A 23,633-nucleotide genomic window follows, 5' to 3' on the forward strand; every position below is an offset into this window, starting at 1 on the left:
TACAGGTCAAATGGCATGAATTACATGTGTGAAGATACTGTCATCCTTTAGCATATTATTCTCCATATATGTTTGGATAAATTATATCTCAGATTGTTTCAGAGTAGTAAAAGATACGTTTTGCTGCATTCGGTTATTCTGAAACATACTCCAAAACTAGAGTATTCTAAGGGAAATTACTTATTTCTGCAAATTGCTCCATAATTCGACCTCAGATTTGTGTATTTTGATTTGTTCCTATAATAGTAGTCCTAACTGTCAAAATATTCATCTCTCTCTATGTTGTGTAACACAATCATTTTTTGCTTGATGGATGATCGCTAATTCCTCATTACAGTATATGTTTGGGATAAAACGTGCAAATAATTGCCTACATCTTCAATATATTAATATATCAACCTAATTACCTTTCCCTGTTTAGTAATGTTCTTTGGAACTAATTTACTAATTTAAAACACACAATTACCATCAAACTAGTTGAATCGTTCAAAAATTTAAGATTGCAAATATTTAATGGCAAAATAAACCATCCCGGTACTCGATGTGGGAAATAAGTTCAATCAAGAATCAGCTGCAACATAAATAAATAACGTGATACAAGAAACAATAATACGGACTCTAAAATAACAAAACAAGGATGAGATACGGGTGTTTAAGCATCAATAATTATAGGGAATATTAAGTGTATAGAAACTTGTGATAACAAGAAGGAGACATTTTTGAAAAGCAATAAATATCAAAAGTATACAACACAATAATATTCTGGTTCAGATATCTCCAGTTGTGTAAACGAAAAAACACTTTCATCTGCCAAAACGATTGAATTCCCTTAGAAAGACGTTCTGTAGTATGAGATTGAAATTTTGACCCTATTTAACAATTTAGGTGATTTCTACAAGTTTAGGATAGTTTTAAGTTTTAGGCCAGTTCGCATATAAGACACAGCCCGTGGCACATAGTACGAAGTCTCAGTCACAATGCGGCTCTGTGATTGGTCGATAGACGTTGACCTCGGGGTTAATTACCACCACACTCTAGTGTCTTACTTACAAGTCAGCTTTATACAGTCTCTACTGGTGAATATCCTACCTAAAAATACCAAGAAATTAAAAAAAATAATAACTATACAGTACATATATTTTGTATAATTTTATTTTTATCATCACCGTTGTCATTTTTTCAAACATTTTTGTGTAAGGGAACGGTCCAAATCATGTTGTTCCTACTTATAAACGCCAATGTTTTGTTAATTAACATAATTAATAAGTCTGAAGACAAATGGCCGAATGACATCTGAGTTTAGAATTCATCCCGGTTGGAATCGAACCAGAGAACTTCAGATTCGAAGGCGAGCACCGTAATAATTCATCTGCTCAGACCTGTTATCCTTTGTGGCTGTGCACCTCCATCCATGAAGAAATATCCGATATTCAAAATCTGCCAAAAAGCATTGAATTTATCAAATAGTGAATAAGTTGTTTGGGATTACATTTTGACCCCTATATATTAGCGTATACACCATCCATAACCTGAATGTATGGGTTACGTGTTTTAAAACAGTAAAGGTAACCAAACATAACATTTTAACTTAACTTAAGCCGCGCATTTTTGAAATTGTTAATTATTTTTAAAATAAACTAAATATATTTTGTTATTCTGCTTTATCATAGTAGGGCAGACATAATTTACATAAACTCAATCGTATTTGTATATATTGTAAGTCACTGACCTAATCTCTTTGTATTTATCAGTTGTATGTGATTAATTTGAGACTGTCATTAGCGAAATTAAACTTTAAAAGAACAGTAAACACGCAAAATCAATATAAGATTGTGGTACGGCAACGTTTTGGTTGTAGGGTTTCGTAGTGCTATTTATTTCTGTAAATTATTCGGCTCAAAACCCAACCAGGATGTTTGCCAAAACCAAAAAGTACGCAATTTATTTTTACCATACCCAGTGAATAAAACCACACATCTAAACAAAACAACGCATTATCATTGAAGCTATTTCCACTTCAGCTGTCATACGTTTTCGCTGAGATGGTTTAAGCTTACGTTCTGTGCTATATGTCTGTTTCCACTTCATGGTGCTATACCCTTCTAGTGAAAATTATTTACTCCCAGCACTTTGAAAGGTCGTACAGTTGTTACTTATCGCTATATGTTTATGATGAATAACGTTCACCACTAGCGTAGGTTAGCTCTTCCATCTTCTTACTTTAAACCTGTACTATTTAAAAATGTGAAAATATATTTTTCTTTAACTATAGTATTTTTTTTATTTTTTTCGCTTAAAATGTTAACATTGTGACAATATTGTTTATTCTACTTCATCTACTCTTATGGATTTTTACTTTTGCAATAATCGCAAGGAAATGCGTATTAAGTAGGTGAAAATATGAATAGTACTTTGATAGAAGTAAAATAACCTATGCACATTAAAATGTTGTATTTTTTCAATAATACTATTTTTAGTACAGTAGTTACAACCAACAAAATTAACATAAACAACACACTTGCTTATTTTTTAAGATCCAGTGTATGTTTACAAAACGCATATATAGTGTAATTTACTATCGAGAGTTCAATTTTAATCTCCAGTCGGGTCAGACCATTACCGGTCATGGCCATTGTAACATCTCGTGCTGCGGTAACCATGGTTACCATGGGTTCTGTCGCACACCGCTGAGAGTGCCGTGTAGTTACGTAGCGCGTGAGCCGTAACTACATGGCGCTCCCAGTTATGTGCGCCAGAACCTATGGTAACCACAGCACAGCTGACGGTCTATATTTAATTCTATTTGTCTATGATATGTATTCAAACACACACATATATTTACCAACTTGTACGACAGCATGCGAGTATTCATATCGAATAGTGGTGGAAGACATATTTGTTTTTGGATCCGTATAAGGTTTCCTATAGGTTATATTTTGTTATATTGTTTTTATAATATAATGTGATGCGGAGTTATGTGATGGACATTGTAAGTCATTAAACCCTGCAGCCCCAGAGCAAGGTGTAGAAGCTAATATCACCCCAGTCAGGCTATATTTTCCCTTTTCACTCACCAGTCCGTCTGTCTTGGATCCACTTGAATGGCTTCCTTATCTCTCGTAAGCTCTAAAGACCTCTTCATATCAGAGGCCTCTTTGTCCACAAGTGTTATTTTCATGTTATAAAACTATTTTTGGTACTCGAATGTTTGGAATATCAACTGGTATACATATTTAGCCAACAAAATGTTTAGCCTCTGAAATGTATCAGTTTTTAAAAACTCACAATGTAGTTAAATTTTTTTAGTTAGTTTCATTATTAGTTCTAATTAAATGTCTACAATTCATTTTGTTTGTGAAATGAGCTTATTTTTACGATCTTTGAAACTTAGGTAAAGTTACAAAATTAATTAACAAAAGACATTTAGACAATTCTTGACTACAACAATAAAAAAATACATTAAGTTTCGCCCTTCAATTTTAGTATAATATCTTATTGAGAATTTAATATCAAAAGGGGTTTCGTTCTTGAAACTTGAGTAATCTAATATGAATCCTACAAAGTGATAATGGAATCAATGCAAATGAGGGTATTTCTAGTGTGGAAGTTGTATTAGTTTTCAGATTCCATTTGTTCCACGTTCACTTGGCGACATTTTTAATATTGTGATTCAACATATCAACAGTTCAATTTGAAGTAGAAATTACATTTCTAAGTTTAAGTTTAGCAACAAAAATATTCTAGCTTAATTTAACCACGAGCATAGTGTGTTGCAGCAGGACATTTTTCTTTCTTTTAAATAGAATTTTCAATTACGCTGCATTCAATTATCCATTATAGGAAACATCTAATCAATCAATTATAGCATCAGTTGTGACTTTACAAACAATCATAGGGGAAAAAATGTTCAAAAGGAACTAACCTCATGTGTTGCACTCCTGTCAATGTTTTCTTTACGTAGAAATGACTGTATAGCTGTTCCATACTGATGTCTATTTCAGCATCCAGAGGAGCAGATGAAAACAAAATATCATGAGTTGACTTTTGTTGAATGTGTTATTCAGATAACACGTTTCTTAATGTATAATGTTAGGCCTACCAATAACGGTATTTTTATGTAAGATATTTTTTCAGGAGCGATGCGAATCAACATGAGAGCGATGGCCACTCCGATCATGGAGGAAGTGGACAATAATTTAAAGGTAAGATAATAATATATTTTCCATATATTTAAAGTTTAGTAATACTGTAGAATGTGCTATAATGTACAGTCATATTTAGATGCTTGCTGCTTAAATATTTTTATTTTGTCCTGAACTGAAATAGTTGTAAATTATAATCCATCCAAAAATGATAAATCTTCATTGAGTTTAAAAAGTTCTTCATAATTTTCTCAAATGTAACCATAATTAAATATCCAAACAGATATAATCAAATCCTAATTTAATTATCTTAAATGTATATCTGATATATTTTTTGAAAATGGAAAAATTACCTTTGAAACGATATTGCTAAACAAATTACACCTATAAAATAATATTATATTTTTAATTTTGTACGTTATCTCTGCCATATGTTTTTGCTTTTGTTTTGAAGGAATGGTCTTCTTACTACCGAACGCTATCTCTTGTTGGATAGCATTAATTAATGTTCACTGTCAAATGAAACCAAATGTTAAATCTGTGTCCTAAATCGACCTTACTTGAAATCGAACCAGCGAATTACAGATTTGAAGGCGGAAGCTCTAACTACTAGACACACACCTAATTATTATTCTACTACACAAATCAGTAGTATACTAATAACTGCAGAAGTAAAATAATTTATCCATTGGTCATAAAAATATTACTTAATTTTTTGTTAAAGAATGTTCACAAGTTAAAAGTCTTGTTAACTAAAAATCACTACAGTTCCCATCCGTAGCACGACTGCTAAAGGAGGCAAAGCACGTTAAGTTGAACATGGTTGAACATTAAACATCGTGACTTACGATTGAGAGTTCGCCTCGGTGGAAGAAACGCCATATGTTTGCGGCGATAACGTCGATATCTGGATCGCATTCGTTTCTCGCGTTAATTACAAGCGCCATGTCCAGAGATCGCTTATCATCTCTCGGTTCATTTACTTGACTTAATTAAACACAACGTAATCAGCTGGGCCTGGGTTGTATCATTGACTTTGGATAGTGCAAGTAATCTTTGCATCGTTAAGTTTCAAGCACTGTACCGTTCACGATGATGACTCATCCTACGATCATATCAATTCATACTTGGCTTAGAATACCTACATTCGTGTGGTCACCATTTCTAAATAAAGCATGAAAGTTAAGTAAAGTACTTAATGGGTTTTTGAGTTTCTGAGTAAATTTTACAAGAAATGCTTTAATTTTAGTCATGTAACCAGCTGATATTGTACGAATAGTTTTTGCTTGAACATTGTATAATCGTTTTCAAGCTAGCTAGTATAAAAACTTTAAGATTCAATATTAAGTCGGTTGTTATTTGCTGTGAACGCGTTGAATCGGGACGATATATTTATATATATTTAGTATCGATACTGATAGACCAGTTGAAATAATAAGCTACTTGTTTAGTTTAAGCACACGGGGAAAATATACGCAGATAAGATAATAGGTCATAATCAACCCAGCAACAAGCAAGGCTAAGCGGATTATAAGCCTGCAGTGTTGTGTTTTCTGTAAATCGTATTTAGTTAACGAGCTGCTTGGCAATGCGTAAATGTTACAGTTAGAACCTCTGAACTATGCATACTTGCTTAATCCGTGAATTTATTCCTATGTTTGTACTTGTAACAGATTTCTCAGTCATGTGTTGAAAGTTTAATTAGAATTTATAAATCCGTCTTATACCATGAATAAGTTATAAAAACGTTTGAATTTGCACAGCTCTAAAATTATATATTTTTTAAATATCAATATCCTACCTATAGATTATTTTTTTTAATACTAATTATAAAACGGGTTTTCTTCGTTGGATCCCTTTTGCTCCTGTCTTACTTAATTAACTTATTTATACGACTGAGATGTCATTTTAAAGCTTATTAATCAGCGCATCTGCACATTGTAACTAAAAAGGTACAGTGATATCCTTTAGGGCTTCACACCTAGCCTTCGATTTATTTCTAGAGTTTGCTTTGCAGTGGCGCTGACCAATTTTTTTCTAACGGTTTAAATTTTAGTTGTAATTTAACAGCTGATCCTTTAGTTGATTGTTTAAACACATTCAGATACAGTAGTAAACAAGAGACGGAAGAAACAGTTCAGGAAAATGGGTATGCTATTTGTTATAATCGCAACCTGATTGAAGTTGGTAAACCACTCATCAGTCTTTATTAAGGGGTAGATAATAATCTCAGTATTAATCATTGAGAAGTGAAAAGGTATTGCGTTTTTTTACCTTTAAATTAAGTTTTGAACCCTAATTTACGTTTAAATTATATTTCTTGTTTTAAATGTTGCAATGGTGAGATAAACCAAGAAAAAGTTGTGTTATGGAAGCCATAGACAAAACTTTAAACACCACACTATACCCTATTACCACTATACACCACAATAATAATGTACACTGATAGTCAACACAAGTACAACTTTGAGGTTATGTGAAGAAATAATTTGAGGAATCGGCAAAAATAATAATAAACAGTTGCTAGGCAGCGGTGACAACAAACCAATAAACCAATTCTATTGCAATGCTATGGATACTGATTGTGTATTTAATATGCATTCATGTTAAGAAAGTCAGTTAAGTCAAAGTTAAGAAGCATAATTTTGAGAAAGTAAGTGGGCAGCTGATTTCGCGTAACTTTCAGCCACCAATTAACGTGTAAAACAGCTAAAAACATCATAGTGTGGTGAAAAAGATGTTATGATTGCCTTCTCAGGTTAGTTATAAAATGTTATTGTAAAAAATAAATTATATATTTTATAAAAGCACTCTTTAATTTTTGCAATTTATAAGTTATTTTCTTTTTGTATAACCTTCAAATTTACCATGGGAATATAATGTATACGCCATGGTAGTAATTTAACAAATAAAAGACCTTTACTTAAGCAAAGAGTGTTTGTTGCTAAAGTGATACACTCACATTTGCCACATGAATTATGCATACAGCCCTTCTGGCTCGATTATCAGTTAAACAATTTCGCCTCGAGAGTATTTGAAAGTCAATGTTTATGTACAAGATGCTAGCGACCGGGTTCACCTTCGGTAACCTTTTACATTGAAACTCGTCTTTGAATCGATATGAGAATCAGATGTTTGTCGAGTTGAATGCGAATAATACGATTTGAAATATTGATTAGTTCGTCTGATCATTGTGGATGTTCACAAGGTTACTGCGAAGTTTCTTCAATAAAAAAAAAAAATGTTATCGTACTAACTTTTGAAAAGGACGTTTGATCAATATTTGAAATTACTCCAAAAATTGACCATATTTACAAAACGTAAATTTTCCTTCCAATAAGAAATCGTTGTTAGTCTTTATCAAATAATCCAGAGATGGTACCAGTCTGTAAGAGTCAGAGGGTGTTAAGATTTTTTTACCCCGGCACTTACAATATCAACCTACATGACGATTTAAATGAAAGATTTTACTGAATCGTACATTTAATTAATTTTGTCATAGCCAGTTTGAACTATTATCGTGTTAGTATGGAATAATAACATAAGTTCACATTTATCTGTACTCATATTAATTTAATGTATAGTTCATACAAAATATCATTGCTGAAAGATAAAAAGCAAAGTAACGAAGATCTCCAGCTGTTCTGATAACATATCAAGATCTGTAAATTACATTACGTCTACGAGGCCATCTCACCCCGTCTCATGCTCCGCATTACTTCCAACCTACTGGGAAAACCTGATGTAACCTACGCTGGATACTTGACTGTTTCAATGTAAGTGACATTTTCTAATGAATATTTTGAAGGGAAATTATCAAAATGTCTTTGTTCAACCCTCTGAAATATTTGTGGATATGCCGGGATGGAGCTTCCATACGAAATAGCTAGATGATCATATTATTCCTCGTTACATGCTAGGTACTTAATAACCTTTATTCCGGAACTCATAAGTTCTAGCTATCATTTGTATAGCAAACAAAACATGAAACACTTTGGAAATGTGTCTTCCCTAAATGTTTTTTTACTGATTATATAATATGTTCACGGCATGACATGTTTTCAAGAGCAATTAATTATCTAACTATTTTGCTATGATCAGACTCGAGACTGAGACATGGTTTTAAAATTTAACATTACTATCCAGTGAAACCCAGATTGTCAGGGAACATTACACATATTTACTAGCTATTTGCCAAGTTACAAGGATCTTGCTGTATTCCTAATTGGACACTCAGTAAGAAACAGATCATCTCACACCATTCTACACTCATCTTTCACTCATATTTTGGTTTAAATACGCACCTAGGTGTCCTCTATCTCAATTAATTGATGATTGGTTATAGGTATTCAGTAATGATTATCCAGCAATTATTGGTAAAGCAGCGATGGGAGGTTACAAATATAGACAGCAAGAACACTTGTTTTCTACATGATTGGCCCAATTGTCGATTAGGAACACCCGTTTAGCTTCCTTACTCCGTGGCTGCAGTGTCGAGTGTATAGTAGAGAGGAGTGGTAGAGTGGTAGAGTAGACGTCTCAAGTACAAGGCCACAGTTGTGTTTGTATCGTAAATCTAACACTCAACAACAAGGGGGCGACGACATGGCCCAAACCCACGTCCTACCCGCCCTGACACACACAATGATCTTGTATAAAAAATAATATGTACACTTTCCATTTATACTTGAAGTCCTTTTAAACTTGATCTTCTGACGTCTGACGTCTTGACTGTCTGACGTTAGAGAAATACGCATTATTAATATAACTCATTCGGCCATCAATCTCAAAATTCCAACTTATCTCGCGATCAATTTTAAATTTTTAAATGAAAGAGGTGCAAGAAACACCCGCTCTGGCTCATCAACTCTCCAAATTCCTCCATAAGACAACAGTTTATAATAGATCATTTACAGTAACAGCATTTCGCCTTTGGAACTCACTACCATTCACTATCAGGAGTATAGAATCCCGTTCCCAACTGACGGCGGCGCTGAAGGCGTACTATCTCGATAGGATGACCGTGGCTTGGCGGGATGGCGTGCGTTAGGCCTAGGTATGGCAAAGAGTGAATGTGTGTGTGTATGCGTATATTAGGGACAAAGATTTATAACTTTAGTTTTTACTTATTATTTTGTTTATAGTTTTAAAAGTTTTATAAAAATACATTGTTTAGTATAGATTTAGTACATAAGAGGTTAACTGTAAGAAAGGACCATGTGGTCCTAATGTTCGCCTCAATAAAAAAGTATTTTCATTTCATTTCATTTCATCTTATTCAAATGTATCTTATTTTTGACCATGGATGACCAGACATTTCATGTACATGTTTAAGCTGTAGGCATAATCATTTAAATAAATAAACATTAAGGTAGATCAATGTGTGCTGTAGAGTTTGGTGATGCAAAATTATAATTTCTGCCGATTACACCAATTTTTAACCAAGCAAATTGAAAGCTATATTCTTTTTAAATAAAATTCAACCGTAGCTGGTTCGAAAGGACTACTGCTGTACCCGAATTTCGAGGATTTTACCCACCACTCCCGAATATTTAAAAGATTCCATGTTTCCTTAGTGTTTTAGTATAAATGATCAAAGTGTTTAACATAACTAATATTTTGGATTGCCTTACGTTCCATATGATCCGAACTCATCTATAAATTTAAATAAATTACACACAGGGAATCTTACCAAAAATAAAAACCACACGAAACCTTAAAATTAGGTTACCAAGTTATTATTTTTTGTAAGAAAGTGTTTAACTTAAAAATTGCAATTTAACATTTACTTTAGTTTTGGTGAATAAAAAATGAAGTAACACCTTGGTCTTCTACCAGTAAAGTGGGACTTACCAGAAGATAATTTTTAAGCATAATACATGAGCAGTATTCAAACTGTGAACGAAATTTTTAGCATAGTTTTAACACAAAGGCTCTATCTAGCAAGACAATGTTAAACAAACATAAATCATATTGAAGTATCTTATATTTTGAACATGAGCAGAGTGTTATCAACATGACGGTTCTATTTCCACCGCAACACATCACATCATTACAACACATCAAGTGAAATTGGTGTGTGAGTCATACGTTACATGGTGGTGGCGAATGTTTTACATGATAAAGTACCTATCACCGTTAGTGGTTTATCATGGGCAATACCTAGGCTAATACACAGTCCAATCGACAAAACTGAATTGGGTGAACGACCACGATATGTGTCAGCATTACATGTAAATCTACATATAGGTCTATCTATATACGTATTGGGTTAGGTTAGGTTAGGTTAGGTTAGGTTGGGTTAGGTTGGGTTAGGTTAGGCTAGGTTAGGATGAGTTAGGTTGGGTTGGGCTAGGTTAGGTTAGATTAGGTCAGTCAAATTCAAATTATGTAAACGAGTACCTGTTTGGAGGTTATGTCATAAATGCTGAACGTCATGTCAACAATGTGTATTCAGTCTATTGAGCTAAGTATCAAGTAAATAACCGACTGGCGAATTCCCAACTGATTATTTAACCACACAAAGTAATTATTAATACATTGTAAATATATTAAAATGTTGATGTGACGGGAAAATGGGTGAAGCAGATTCATGCAGGGAATGTAGATGTCTTGGTCCAGGGGTTTGTAATACAGGTTTTATTCATTTTAGATCCTAAATTAAAATTCTAAATAAAATGTTTTAAGCGGAACTTAATTTTTTGTGCATTGATTTGTTATCACATAAAACAAACAGAACTAGTAAACATTTTTGTAAGCAACAGTACAGTGTTAGTACAAACAACTTGGAGTTTGTGGGTGATTCAAAGCTAATGAAAAGCCAATTAAGTCGTAATCAGGTCATAGCTCCAATAAAATTGCTGAAAATTGTTAGTAAACAATTTAATTAATGTGCTTGTATTGAAATTAAATTTAAGATTGTCATTGCGAGATTATTAGTCTAATGGCATACATTTATTCCTATTCTATTTTAGAGTACGGTGTTCTTAAACTTATACAATAGTAGCGAGCGTCATACAGCAAAATGGTATGATACAATTACAGTCATAGGTGTTTTGAAAGCACAAGACCTATATTTGTAATATTATTGATAGGTTACATTTATATTCTGTTGTCTAATAATATGTTTTCAATCAATAAAACCCACAAAGCAAACATTGAAATATATCAGAGGTATTATGTTAGACTAAAGTATGTATATATTTTATATGTAAACAAAATATTACATACATTAAAATATGACTCTCAACTTTATTTTATTTGGCAGCTAGATGTCTACTCATTATGTGTGTTGTAATGCAATTTTTCATTATATGTTGTTTTAATTCAAGCCATATTACTAAATCACTCAGAATATTTGTTCCCCTTTACCAACCTTTACGATTATTAAAATTGTACACTTCATATTATATTACAAATCCTCTTTATAACTTTTAAAATAAATTTAGGAATTATTAATCAACTACGTGCAGACAATTATGTACGCCAAAAACAAAATCAAACTAAGGAATTAAATATACTGTGGTTAAATGATGGTTGCCTTGGGCTGACTGGTCGATAGCACAGGGTGCAGCTGATGGTACTTATGTAGATCGCTTCTATTGTTGTGATTTAGCAAGGAATAAATTTATGGCAATATATTAATATATTAAGTATAGAGAAACTATTGATTACTTATATTAAAATACTTACAATATCCATCAATCCGTGTATTTCTTAGTTAGTTGTATTTTCAAACATAAATGCTTTAGCAAATGTGTCTTAAAATAACCTTTGCCTTTTTATGAAACATAACTAGTTTTCTGGTCGTTTAAAAATAAAGTTTTCCAAAGAGAAATCCATTGTTTTAGTACTGAGCAGTGCTTATTTATTTGGAATTAAAATTAGTATGATTTTTTTGTGCTTTAATAAACACATCTATGGAAATTTACTACAAGAAACACATTAAATATGAAAATAGTTATTGGGTTAAGTTATAAATAAATACAAATAATCTCATTAAATATTCAAGCAATATTAGCTTCTAATTTTCGTTATATGATCCATTTTTGCCTTAGATAAACGTATTATTAAATTAAATTTATTTCATGTGCTTTCAAGTTGTAGTAAAAATAACAGCATAAGCTGCAGAAAATAAATCGTATACTCTGAATGCAAACAAAACAAATTTTAGTCAGTGTACCAAGCTATTCCTGGAAAGAGAATTTAAATAAGTTAGTTTCTTTCCATCAGCCATGTCTTTGTAACAAAACTCGGCAAATATTTTTGAGGGGGATATTATTAGCAACGTTGTAAGATTGTTATCAAACAAGGTTGTCTACTGCTTTTAATTATACCTGCCAAGCTTCATTATTGCCTTCATTAACCTCTCTCATGGATGAAGTTTCCAAGTAACAATCTCCTTTATGAAGAAGATACCTGGCATCGATTAAAGGCTTCATACTACTAACTGTATACAGTATGTAAACCAAATGCTTAATTTTCCTCATATTAAACGTCATCTTGTAATAATAAATACTAGAGGTCGTCCAGTGGTTGAAAAGTCGAAGAAAAATACGCAATGTACAATATATTTTCACCCCACGCTTTAAATAAAACATGCGATTGAAATTTCTTCTTTTGTTTTGGTTTTTTTTTTATATGTCGTTGTTATTTCGTCACCAGTATGGCAACTCATAAGGCCAATGTATTTTTGTAAATTTTAAATTCCTTTCTTGTGTTTTTTGTGCCTATTTTACTTTATAAAGGGATTCTACAGGAGAATATCTTTCTAACAGTGTGCGTAGATTTTGCCTGCGATGCACCCGAGCCGAGGAGAAAGGTTTTCATGAAACATGCTTGCCCTTAATATGTAGGATTTTCAGAATATCTGATACTTATTTAACCAAAACTCACATTATGTATTTTATAGTTTTTGTTAGTAACTTCTCAATACTAATTTAACCACAAGAAATTTGCCCATTGTAATTATTGTTTATAAATTGTTATGTAGTTTTATTTCATACCGTGCATAACCTATTACACACAAAGTTTGAATCAAGTTCTGTTTAGATTCAAAACCAATTTATTTAGTTAAAAAATGCAAGGAATAGTGAATGCAGATCATATAATATTTTGTATTCAAAGTTTTATTGCGCCGTGGTTATGAATAGTAATTTAAAATGACATTTATGAAAGAAAACTCATTATCTAGGCGTGAATACCAATATTTCATAAAGTACCACGAGTTCGACTTCGTTATGTTTTTCTTTACCAATAAATTGAAAACTATATATTACTTGTAAACAAAATATAGTGTGAGAACTCTTCAGTAAATTCCACAAACGTCAACAACATTTCCAACAGCTCAATAAAGCTGGCTATGCTGTTACTGCAAGAGTTATGCTGTGTTCTGTTCTAGGTAACTTTTCTACAGGACACGTTTTACTATTGAAATTACTATTAATATTGCAGGGATAATTTAGAGAGTTGCAATACAAGCAAATATTAAGTATTCTTTTTTAATATTTTTCATGCCTAATAAGGTAAGATATGCATTTCAATACCTACCTTGTTTATCTTGATTATTGTCCAGTTAATTTACTCAAGTTCACTTAGCTTTTGTGCTCGAGTAATAAATCTTGAGAATAACGAGAGTTTTTCTAAAACACAGCTATTTAAAATCCAATTCGATCTTATCTATTTGCTTATGAAGAATACTGAAATTAACTCCCTTAAAGGTCCATTTTAATCTTATTGGTAGTAAAATTAGTGTAAAACCAATTTACGATTTTTATGAAAACATAAAAGAACAATACAACCATCTTAGTAATCTTTAATTGGCAGTAATTGACTCACTCTGAACTATGATTGTACCCTTGTCAACTACTTTGTAAGCTTCTCTTTTAAAACTCCGACGTCTAAATTCTTGCTAAAGGCCAAATCAACTAACAGTTTGGTGAACTCGGAGAAGTCTATGTTAGTTTTACCCAGCTTCTGGAAGGCAGAAGCAAACTCCTCTTTGGTGATGCTTTGTCCATCAATAACCTAAGACATTGTATTTATAATGAGAAGTTGTGTCGATACAGAAGTCCGTAATGGTAGAATCGTACAGTAAATCTGTTTGTTAATTATTAATTAGTTATTTAGAGTTCCGAGCAAACATTTTTTAACAAAAAACCAAGAAAAGTGTTCAATCTTAGAATTCTTAATATTTTCTGTAATTTTGAAAAATTGAAAACCCAAGACCGGGGGAATAAAAATAGGTACGTAACATTACACACTCTTAAGTCATTTGCCTACTTTTTGTAGTGACATTTTGTAGTGCAATATTACTCTACCTTTGCCTTAGTCAGCCAGTCCACCACTGTCTGTTGTGTCATGGATCGACCGTCCCCAGTAGCCTTCTTAGCGGCCTCTGTGAACGTGTTTCTTAGGTTTACGTCCACCATCGACTCACGGTCCATCTTGTTTATGCTGCACATCTTAAAGGCTTAAATACTGAAAATTTACCGGTAACTCTACAAAGAGAAAAAACAGTCCAATTATTCAGAAAACGTTTCCGTAGAAACCATCGCCTCAATGCCTATAGCAACATTCAGTTGCGATTGACATAACATCTGAGATACACAGTCGTCGTCGTGTTATTGTGTTGGATTTGCTAGACACTGCTTGTGCAAATCTGTAGTGGAATGTGGGAAGCGATAAACAGAAACTTCCGTTCTTATGAATTAGCTGGCAGATTAAAGATATTTTCCCTTGGATATGTGGAGTTGTGGTGTTTACTATTTACTTCTTGTCATAAAACTACCAAAAAGAATGGTTTATTTTGGAAACTTTAGGTTGAGCCTGATCTACCTACGTGAAGGACACACTGTAAATGCTGGCTCTAAAATATGAGAGAAAGATTACATCACCGGTGACACAATCGACTAAAAATGAAATACATATAAAAACAGATAATGGGAACATTGATATAATGTGAAAATGTAAATACATTAGGATGGGAATCCTACTTTCAGAATACAAACTCACAGTAAATACACAAATTAAAGCAATAAAATAATCTTTCGACCCAAATACAGTACTATGCTAACAACTTCAACATGAGAGCACTGATATTTTTCATTTTGTACACTTACAAAATTCTGAAACTTCCGTTTAAAAAAAGTAGTGTTTTGTTCGGTTAAAATCAATAGTAAGAGTTGTTTCAATTCCGAGTCAAGTTGATGGGCCAATCACTCAAATGAGAGAATGAATTTCGTCGTCGATTGCTTTTCCGAGAAGTAGGAATTAACCTCACTCTAGTTTAATATTTATATTTACTATTTCAGGGATACCAACATTGTAAATACTTATAAACATGCTTAACGATGGTTTATAGTGAATAACGGCAGAATGTTGATGGGTAGAGAACAATGTAAAGATATAACATTTGTTCTATTGGCAATACAGTTTTGCTATTGACGAAAATACTCCATGCAAGAAATGTCATAGGCATTCATTCTAATTCATTAATCAAAATAACGTCAAAATAAATAGGAAAGCTTTCTCCAATTTGTTTGAAATTTTGTAGTTTTATTATATAATAATGTTAATTTAAATAAATTTGTTAACATTGTATATTCATTGCATGCATAACAAAATATACACGTTACAGGAAACCAAAATTTTAAGTGAATCTTCAGTTGCATTTTTAAATTATTTCTTGAAAATTACATGACAAAAGACCTCGACTAATATGAATAGCATACCATTATCTCAAGGAAAATCCTAATGTTTTGCAGCAATAAAAAAACAGTCAAGATAAACCAGGTAATCCAGATATCTCATTGATTTTAAAGATTGTCCAATTTAGTCAGTTAAAACAAATCAATATTAAATTTAAGCCGGATAAGAGTATAGAGTATTGCAAAATAAATCCTGCTCTGGAAGATAAATGATAGTAAAGTAGAATAATTCAAGCTAGATCCTGATGTCAATAACGGCAGACGGGCTTGCATGGAATCTGCATCGATTTGACATTATTGCTTCTTGTACTCTATTGTACTTTGCTTCCTCTTACTTCAGTACTTAAACAAAATACAGACGGAAACTATATTATATGTCTTAATATTCATTATAATATATGATTTAAACTTCAAATGTAATAGAAAAATATAGTGGAGTGAAAGTAGAGGAGTCTGTGAATTACATATTTTTGGTTAAGTTTTCGACTACTGGACAACCTCTAATGTGGTTTGGTTTAGTAAAGGTATGTGGTATGTGTTAATAAATACTTCTCATAATTACTAATTATGAGTGTTAAGTCCTCTCATTATTACTACATCCTAATTATGCGGCTTCTACAGAGTGTAAATACCTGATTTCCAAAGTCAAAAAAAAAAAGAAACAGCTTAGTTGAAAAAGAGCTTAGAACGAAGGAGATGAATGACTCTTTCAAGATCCAGGATGAAGTAGGTGAAGAGGTCGCTAGTTTAAAAACTAAAATTGTAAATTTAGAAAAAAAGATTATCGAGACTGTCAAACAGTGTCGTTATGCAGAGTCATCATTACATTTAGCTTTAAGTGAACTCAAATCTGAGAAATGTAAAAATTCTCAGCTATGTGAATTAAACAAAAACTTGAATGATGCTGTTAACCTAGCGAAAACTGACGCAGCCAACAATCATGTAGCTCATGTAAATTGTAATACTAATTCCTGGGATGTCAGTTTGTGGGCTGATGACAACACGCTGAATGCCTATTTCGAATCTATCGCATTATCCTATGTAGATAACAATAGTTTTTTACTCCTAGGTCCTGCCCAAACACATTTATTAAAGTTGTGTAAACCTGATCATGTAAAGAGTGTCTTTGAGCAATTTCAGTCTCCATTGTTAAAGTTTGTGTTTTGTTGTTTGAGCAACTCAGAAAGCTCAGAACAGGACTCTGGCTCCCATTGGAGTCTATTATTTTGTGACCTAGAGAACCGCAAAGCATTCCACTTTGATTCTGTATCCGGGTGTAACAAGCAGTCTGCAATTTTACTTGCAAAGAATTTAAATATAATAGAAGAGAGGGTATTAGAAATGGTCTGTTTTCAACAAAAAAATTCTTTTGAATGTGGACTCAATGTGTTAGTAAATGCAAAACATGTTCTGCAATTTTTTTGTATGGAAAAGTCGAATGAGATCTGTTTTGAAGAATGGTGGGGGTTACGCAAGCACACTCGTCAGGATCTTACTGTTCCTTCTGAACAGGTGATCGAGTCAGTGAATCATGTATCACGAACAAGCAGAAAATGTGACACAACACAAATTCAAGAAAAAACTGCTTGGACTAAAATCAAAGCAAGAAAGCACAAACAAAGGCGAGTTTGCTTGGGTGCCCCAAATGTTGTATGTAGGAATAAATTTGAGGTTCTCGATGTAGAGGAAAATGAATCATCCATTGTTGAGAATGATATAGATTGTGAAGAGAGTGATTTAAATCTAGGTGCAAGTGTAAAAGTAGTATGTAAATCTGACTTGAATGTAAAATGTAGGTCAAAAAAAAGAAATAAGGTGACAAATATTGAAGCTAAGGCCGTTCCACAGGGCTCGTCCGTAGGTGCTCGGTTAGATAGCAACAAAAAGAGTCAATGTAATGAACCTTTGTATGATGATGTTTTAGTTTTAGGTGACTCTATGATCCGCCATGTTAGCTTAGACTTAGAGAAAAGAGGTGCGTTTGTAGAATGTTGCCCTGGAGCACGAATTAATCATTTGAAGAATGTTTTGTTAAAATACGTTACTCACAATCTTAGAATCATCCACATCCATGTGGGTACGAACAACCTACGGATGGGTTATAGGGGAGGTCCAGGATACAATGGAGGTCAGGGGAAGCGGGAGGCACTCCACGACATGGCCGACCTGCTGTCTATGGCTAAAAAAAACTTTCCTCACTCAAAAATTTATGTTAACAGCATAGTCATCAGATCAGATATCAGTTACAAAGCTTTGTTTGATTTTAACTACCAACTTGACTTAATGTGCAATAATTTTGGGGTCATGTTTGTGGAGGCCAACTGCTGGGTGGCAAGAAAGCATCTTGCTCGAGATGGAAGACATCTCAACAGATGGGGAGTTTCACGGCTGGCGTCATTGTTTAGCACAGTGATTCCGGCGGCACTGCGTATGACGAGATGTCTAGACGTGAAAACTCCAAGTGAAGTTGTTTCCTCCGACGTGGAATTGGGTCCGGTCCCGGTTGATCTCTCTCCACAGGGAGCTGTCCCGGGCCCGGAGCCTTGCCAGGCGGCGGGAAACGAGGAATTCAAAGCCTGTGTTTTGCCCATTTAAACATCCGTTCCTTGAACACAGGTTTTGACGAATTGTGTGCACTGACAACTGATCTCGACTTTGATTTACTTGGGGTTTCTGAGACTTGGCTCAGTCCCAGCACACCCTCCGACCACTATGAGATACCTGGGTACATCCTTCTGAGGGCAGACCGAGCTCTTGGTACTGGAGGTGGTGTAGCACTCTACATCAAGAACGGTTTGGCTTTCGAGCAAGTTCACTTGCAAGGCATTGATCCAGGCATAGAATTTATCTCTGTAGTGGTCAAAGCTAGGGGTGCAAAAGTAATCGTGGCAATCGTGTACAGACCACCGCATGTTAGCTATACCGGCCTCGGCTCTTTGTTTCAGGCAATGTTTGTAGACAGTGCAGTAAGAGTAGACTCCGTCATATGTTTGGGTGATTTGAATATCGACTTATTATCATACTCTTGCCCTCAAACTAAGTACCTCCGTCACATGTTTAAATTATACAACTGCATTCAACATATTACCAAGCCGACACGAGTTACAGAAAAATCAGCCACATTAATTGACCATATTATTACCAATAAAGCAACTCAGTTTGAGATGATTGGGGTGATTGATGCTGCAAGTATATTGGATAGCAGACAAAAACAAATCACTGATCATAAACTTGTATACTGCAATATTACGTATAAAAGGAAGAAAAGAGTAGCTAAGTTTGTCACATACAGAGACTTCTCTAAATTCAATATATCTGACACAATTGAGGAAATTAAGAGAGTTGAGTGGGAAAAAGTTTCTGAAATGACTGGTGTTAATGATATGAACTTTTTCATAACATCAAATGTAAGGAGAATTTATGATATTCAAGCACCCCTTGTTACAAAGAGAATGACTAGGAAAAAAGCAGCATGGAGAAATGAGAAAGTAATAGAACTAACGCGTTTAAAAAATAAGTTAAAGAAAAAGTATTTGAGGACAAGAAATGACTATGATTGGACGGAGTATAAAAAAATTAGAAATCAATTGAATTGTGCTATATGGCATGCTAAAAAGAAATTTTACATAGATAAATTGTCTGACTGTAAAGACTCCAAAGAGTTCTGGAAATGCCTTAAACAAAATTATATTCCGAGTAAAGAGAGCAATAATACGATTCTTAAAGATTTTAATGTCAGTGATATGAACGAATATTTTGTAAAAATGGGATCATTTTATGATGTGGACAAAGATATAATGAATACGTACAGAAAGACGACTCATAATGACAATAAAAATATATTTAAATTTAAAGCTGTGTCAGAATATGAAGTAAAATCCGCTATGAATGAGATAACTTCCAGAGCTGTTGGAATTGATAAAATAAGTATTTTAATGATAAAATCCATTAGTCCGTTTGCTATTGGGGCCATAACACATTTAATAAATACATCTTTAGCTACAGGAATTTTCCCTAGAACCTGGAAACAAAGTATCGTCCACCCATTGCCTAAGAAGGAGAATCCTTCTAATTTGAATGAACTTAGGCCAATTTCAGTCCTGCCAGCTCTATCGAAAGTACTCGAAAAGATAACTGTTCGACAAATTACGGATTTCATTGATGAAGAAGATTTATTGCCTAAATTTCAATCTGGGTTTAGAAAAAATCATAGCACAAACACTGCATTGATAAACCTGTTTGCAGACTTGTTTGCGGCGAGAGACAGCGGCCGGTGTAGCTCTTTGATCATGCTTGATTACTCGCAGGCCTTTGACTCCATCAGCCATGGTTTGCTACTCAGCAAATTGAGACATTTTGGATTTGGGGATGTGGCAATTGGCTGGCTAAGGTCGTATTTGGGAAACAGATCCCAGGTAACCAGGATGGGTGTAGACACCTCGCCTCCCCTTAAAAAGCTTAGGGGAGTCCCGCAGGGGAGTTGTCTGGGACCCATCTTGTTTACACTCTACACTGCCGACCTTACCACGTGTGTACGTCACTGTAATGTGCATGCATATGCAGATGACTGCCAGTTGCATTTTTCCTACCCAATCGGCTCATTCAACAGCGCCTTTGAGAATGCAAACATGGATCTTGAGAGAATAAGTGAGTGGTCAAGGAAGCACGGCCTTAAGTTGAATGTTGAAAAATGCACAGTGATCCACATTGGATCACCACCCATCGTAATCCAAAAAATCTGCGACGGTGAAGTGCATATTCAACTTGACAATGAAAAGCTTAGGGTTTGTGACACTGTCAGGACTTTGGGCGTGGTTCTTGACAGTGGTCTTACCTTCTCCAACCACATCACTTACGTTTCTCAAATTGTTTTGGGAAGGCTGCGAGGACTGTACAGATTCCGTTCGATTCTTCCAGAGACTGCAAAACTGAAGTTAGTTCAGTCTCTGGTGTTGTCAGTGATGTACTACTGCATTCCTGCATACGGAAACAGTATTTCCCGGGAGGATATGAACCGACTTAATAGGCTGCAAAACACCGCAGTTCGTTTTGTCTACGGACTTCATAAGCGGGAACACATATCCTCTTTCCGGGATTCTGCTGGTCTGTTGCCAGCCGATGCTGTATGCAGAGTGCAAACTTGTTGTCTCATCCATCGGGTATTATCTCACAGAGAACCAAAATACCTGGTGGAGAGACTTGTGACACGTGGAGCAATTGCTCGACGGGGCACTAGGCAGGACACCCTCCTCCACTTTCCAAAAGTTAATTTGGAAATAGGTAGGAGGGGGTTCTCCTATTTTGGCCCAACCCTTTACAATGACCTCCCCTATCAGATCAAAAGCCTTTCGGCCTTGGCTTTAAAAAAAAAAGGTTAAAATACATTGTAAAGCAGGCATGTAATTTTTTGTTGATTTTTTATTCTTGTACATAATTTGTTTAGATATTTGACTTTTAAATGTTTAGTTTTAGTGACGTGAGTTATTCTGTAAACCAATATTGTATTGAGAAGCGCTCAAGAATAAAGGCATTTTGATTTGATTTGATTTGGTCAATATGTAAAGATTTACATACGCATGTTAGTTACTAAAAGATGCATTCCAATTATTATGTTTTACACTCGAGGTATTTCATTTTACTAGGTTAATTTAACTCGTTTTTGAACCAATAACACTGGAAAAACGCATTTACTTTGGCTACTTCCAAGGGTTTGTGATCGTTGACTTCACTCGGCTTTTGTGCAACTCAAGTACTTGCAGCTCAAATCAATAAAAACTCCGGTCGATTTGAGCACTCGACAGGCTGTTAGTGACTACTGTTCAATGCAATACAAAATACATTGTTGCCTTACAATACATTGTACCAGGGTCAGTTTCAACCCCTGACCACTCTGTATGCTGTACAGTTAATATTTAGTCACACACAAAGATCTAAGTCATCTTTAATTGACAATATTGACTTATTCTGTACTATGATTGTACCCTTGTCAACTACTTTGTAAGCTTCTTTTTTAAAACTCCGACGTCCAAATTCTTGCTAGAGGCCAAATCAACCAACAATTTGGTGAACTCGGAGAAGTCTATGTCAGTTTTACCCAGCTTCTGGAAGGCAGAAGCAAACTCCTCTTTGGTGATGCTTTGTCCATCAATAACCTAAAGACATTGTATTTCAAATGAGAAGTTGAGTAGATACAGAAATCCGTAATGGTAGAATCGTACACCAAATCTGTTTGTTAATTAATAATTAGTTAATTAGAGTTACGAGCAAACTTTTTTTACAAAAAACCAAGAAAAGTGTTCAATCTCAGAATTCTTTATATTTTCTGCCATTTCGAAAAATTGAAAACCAAAGACCGGGGGAATAAAAATTGGTACATAACATTACACACTCTTAAGTCATTTGCCTACTTTTATTTTATAATTTTAACAGTTTTAGACATTTTGTAGTGCAATATTACTCTACCTTTGCCTTAGTCAGCCAGTCCACCAATGTCTGTTGTGTCATGGATTGACCGTCCCCAGTAGCCTTCTTAGCGGCCTCTGTGAACGTGTTTCTCAAGTTCACGTCAATCATGCATTGTGTGTCCATTTTGTTTTTACAGCACATTTTGATTAGCTACTGAGAATTTACTGGTAATGCTACAAAGAGAAAAAAAGGTTCCAATTATTCAGTAAACGATTCCATAGAAACCACCACCTATAGCAACATTCAGATGCGATTGAGAAGGTTGTGTTATTCTAAGTGTTGGCTTTGCTAAGATTACAATGCTTACAGGTAACGCTGCTTGTGCAAATCTGTAGCGGAATTTGGGTGGTTAGGAAGCTATAAACAGAAACGTTCATTCTTATGAATAAGCTCTAAGGCAGTTTAAATATATCTTTCCGTCTGATATATGTGAAGTTGTGGTGTTTACTATTTACTTCTTGTCTTAAAACTATTAAAACCAAAAAGAATGGTTTATTTGGAACTTGAGGATATCCATAATCTACCTACGAGTAGGACACACTGTAAATGCTCGCTCTAAAATATGAGAGAATGTTTACATCACCACTCCAGCATGACTAAATATGAATTACATACCTATCAAAATCGATAATGAGAAAAATGTGAAAATGTAAATAAATTAGGATGGAAATCCTACTTTCAGAATTCGAAATCAAAGGAAATACACGAATTACAGCAATGAAATAAACTTTAGACCAAAATACTATGCTAACAACAACTTCAACTTGAGAGCACTGATATTCTTGCATTTTGTAAACTTAAATAATTTTGAAGAACAACTTCAGTTCAGAAAAAAGTAGTATTTTGTTCGGTTAAAATCAATATTAAGAAGGGTTTCAGTTCCGAGTCAAGTTGACGGGCCAATCACTCAAATGAGAGAGAACGAATTTCGTCGTCGATTGCCTTTCCGAGAAGGAGGAATTAACCTCAGTCTAGTTTGATATTTAAATTTATTATTTCGAAGAAAGCTACATAACTGCTACATAAATAGCTGTAAATACTTATAAACATGCTTAACGATGGTTTATAGTGAATAACGGCAGAATGTTGATGGGTAGAGAATAATGCAAATATTTACAAGTGTTCTATACGCAATACAGTTTTTCATACGTATGAAAATATTCCATGGTATAGGCATTTGTTAAAAATTCTTTAATAATAGATAAATATACTCAGTAATCTTTATTTGCCTGTCCAACCAAGAGGTAAAAATAAATAAGGACGTTTTCTCCAATTGATTTCAATTTTTTTAATTGTTTAACATAAAAATTTGACTTTA

General features: G+C 34.0%; 3 protein-coding genes across 5 annotated transcripts in view; 1 reads left to right on the top strand and 2 right to left on the bottom strand.

Moving 5' to 3' along the window:
* Positions 1-23,633, top strand: part of LOC128990524 (gamma-1-syntrophin-like) — a 128,961-nt gene that overhangs the window by 38,842 nt on the left and 66,486 nt on the right. For all 3 annotated transcript variants that reach the window (XM_054412919.1, XM_054412921.1, XM_054412920.1), the window contains exon 2: positions 4,135-4,202. In XM_054412919.1, the coding sequence (XP_054268894.1) occupies positions 4,140-4,202 (63 nt within the window). In that variant the 5' untranslated portion in view covers positions 4,135-4,139. The remainder of the gene's footprint in view (positions 1-4,134; positions 4,203-23,633) is intronic.
* On the bottom strand, positions 13,952-14,676 carry LOC128990525 (uncharacterized). The gene is made up of 2 exons (XM_054412922.1): positions 14,462-14,676; positions 13,952-14,168 (listed from the first exon to the last, which is right to left on the bottom strand). The coding sequence occupies exons 1-2, from the start codon at positions 14,603-14,605 to the stop codon at positions 14,007-14,009; spliced, it is 306 nt and encodes a 101-aa protein (XP_054268897.1). The 5' UTR covers positions 14,606-14,676; the 3' UTR covers positions 13,952-14,006.
* Positions 21,809-22,521, bottom strand: LOC128990526 (uncharacterized). Its single transcript, XM_054412924.1, has 2 exons — positions 22,313-22,521; positions 21,809-22,002 (listed from the first exon to the last, which is right to left on the bottom strand). Exons 1-2 carry the CDS (start codon positions 22,454-22,456, stop codon positions 21,841-21,843), a joined length of 306 nt encoding a protein of 101 aa, XP_054268899.1. The 5' UTR covers positions 22,457-22,521; the 3' UTR covers positions 21,809-21,840.

Source organism: Macrosteles quadrilineatus, unplaced genomic scaffold (assembly GCF_028750875.1).
Source record: "Macrosteles quadrilineatus isolate MER2022 unplaced genomic scaffold, UCM_ALF_1.0 Scaffold_3__2_contigs__length_128488019, whole genome shotgun sequence".
NCBI lineage: Eukaryota > Metazoa > Arthropoda > Insecta > Hemiptera > Cicadellidae > Macrosteles > Macrosteles quadrilineatus.

What these genes read in the sequence shown, in the direction of transcription:
- LOC128990525 (XM_054412922.1), bottom strand. Translation starts at nt 14,605, where the DNA reads ATGTGCAGCATAAACAAGATGGACCGTGAGTCGATGGTGGACGTAAAC. An exon ending in ACTGGCTGACTAAGGCAAAG is followed by an intron (nt 14,169 to 14,461) that starts GTAGAGTAATAT and finishes ACAATGTCTTAG; the next exon opens with GTTATTGATGGACAAAGCAT.
- LOC128990526 (XM_054412924.1), bottom strand. Translation starts at nt 22,456, where the DNA reads ATGTGCTGTAAAAACAAAATGGACACACAATGCATGATTGACGTGAAC. An exon ending in ACTGGCTGACTAAGGCAAAG is followed by an intron (nt 22,003 to 22,312) that starts GTAGAGTAATAT and finishes CAATGTCTTTAG; the next exon opens with GTTATTGATGGACAAAGCAT.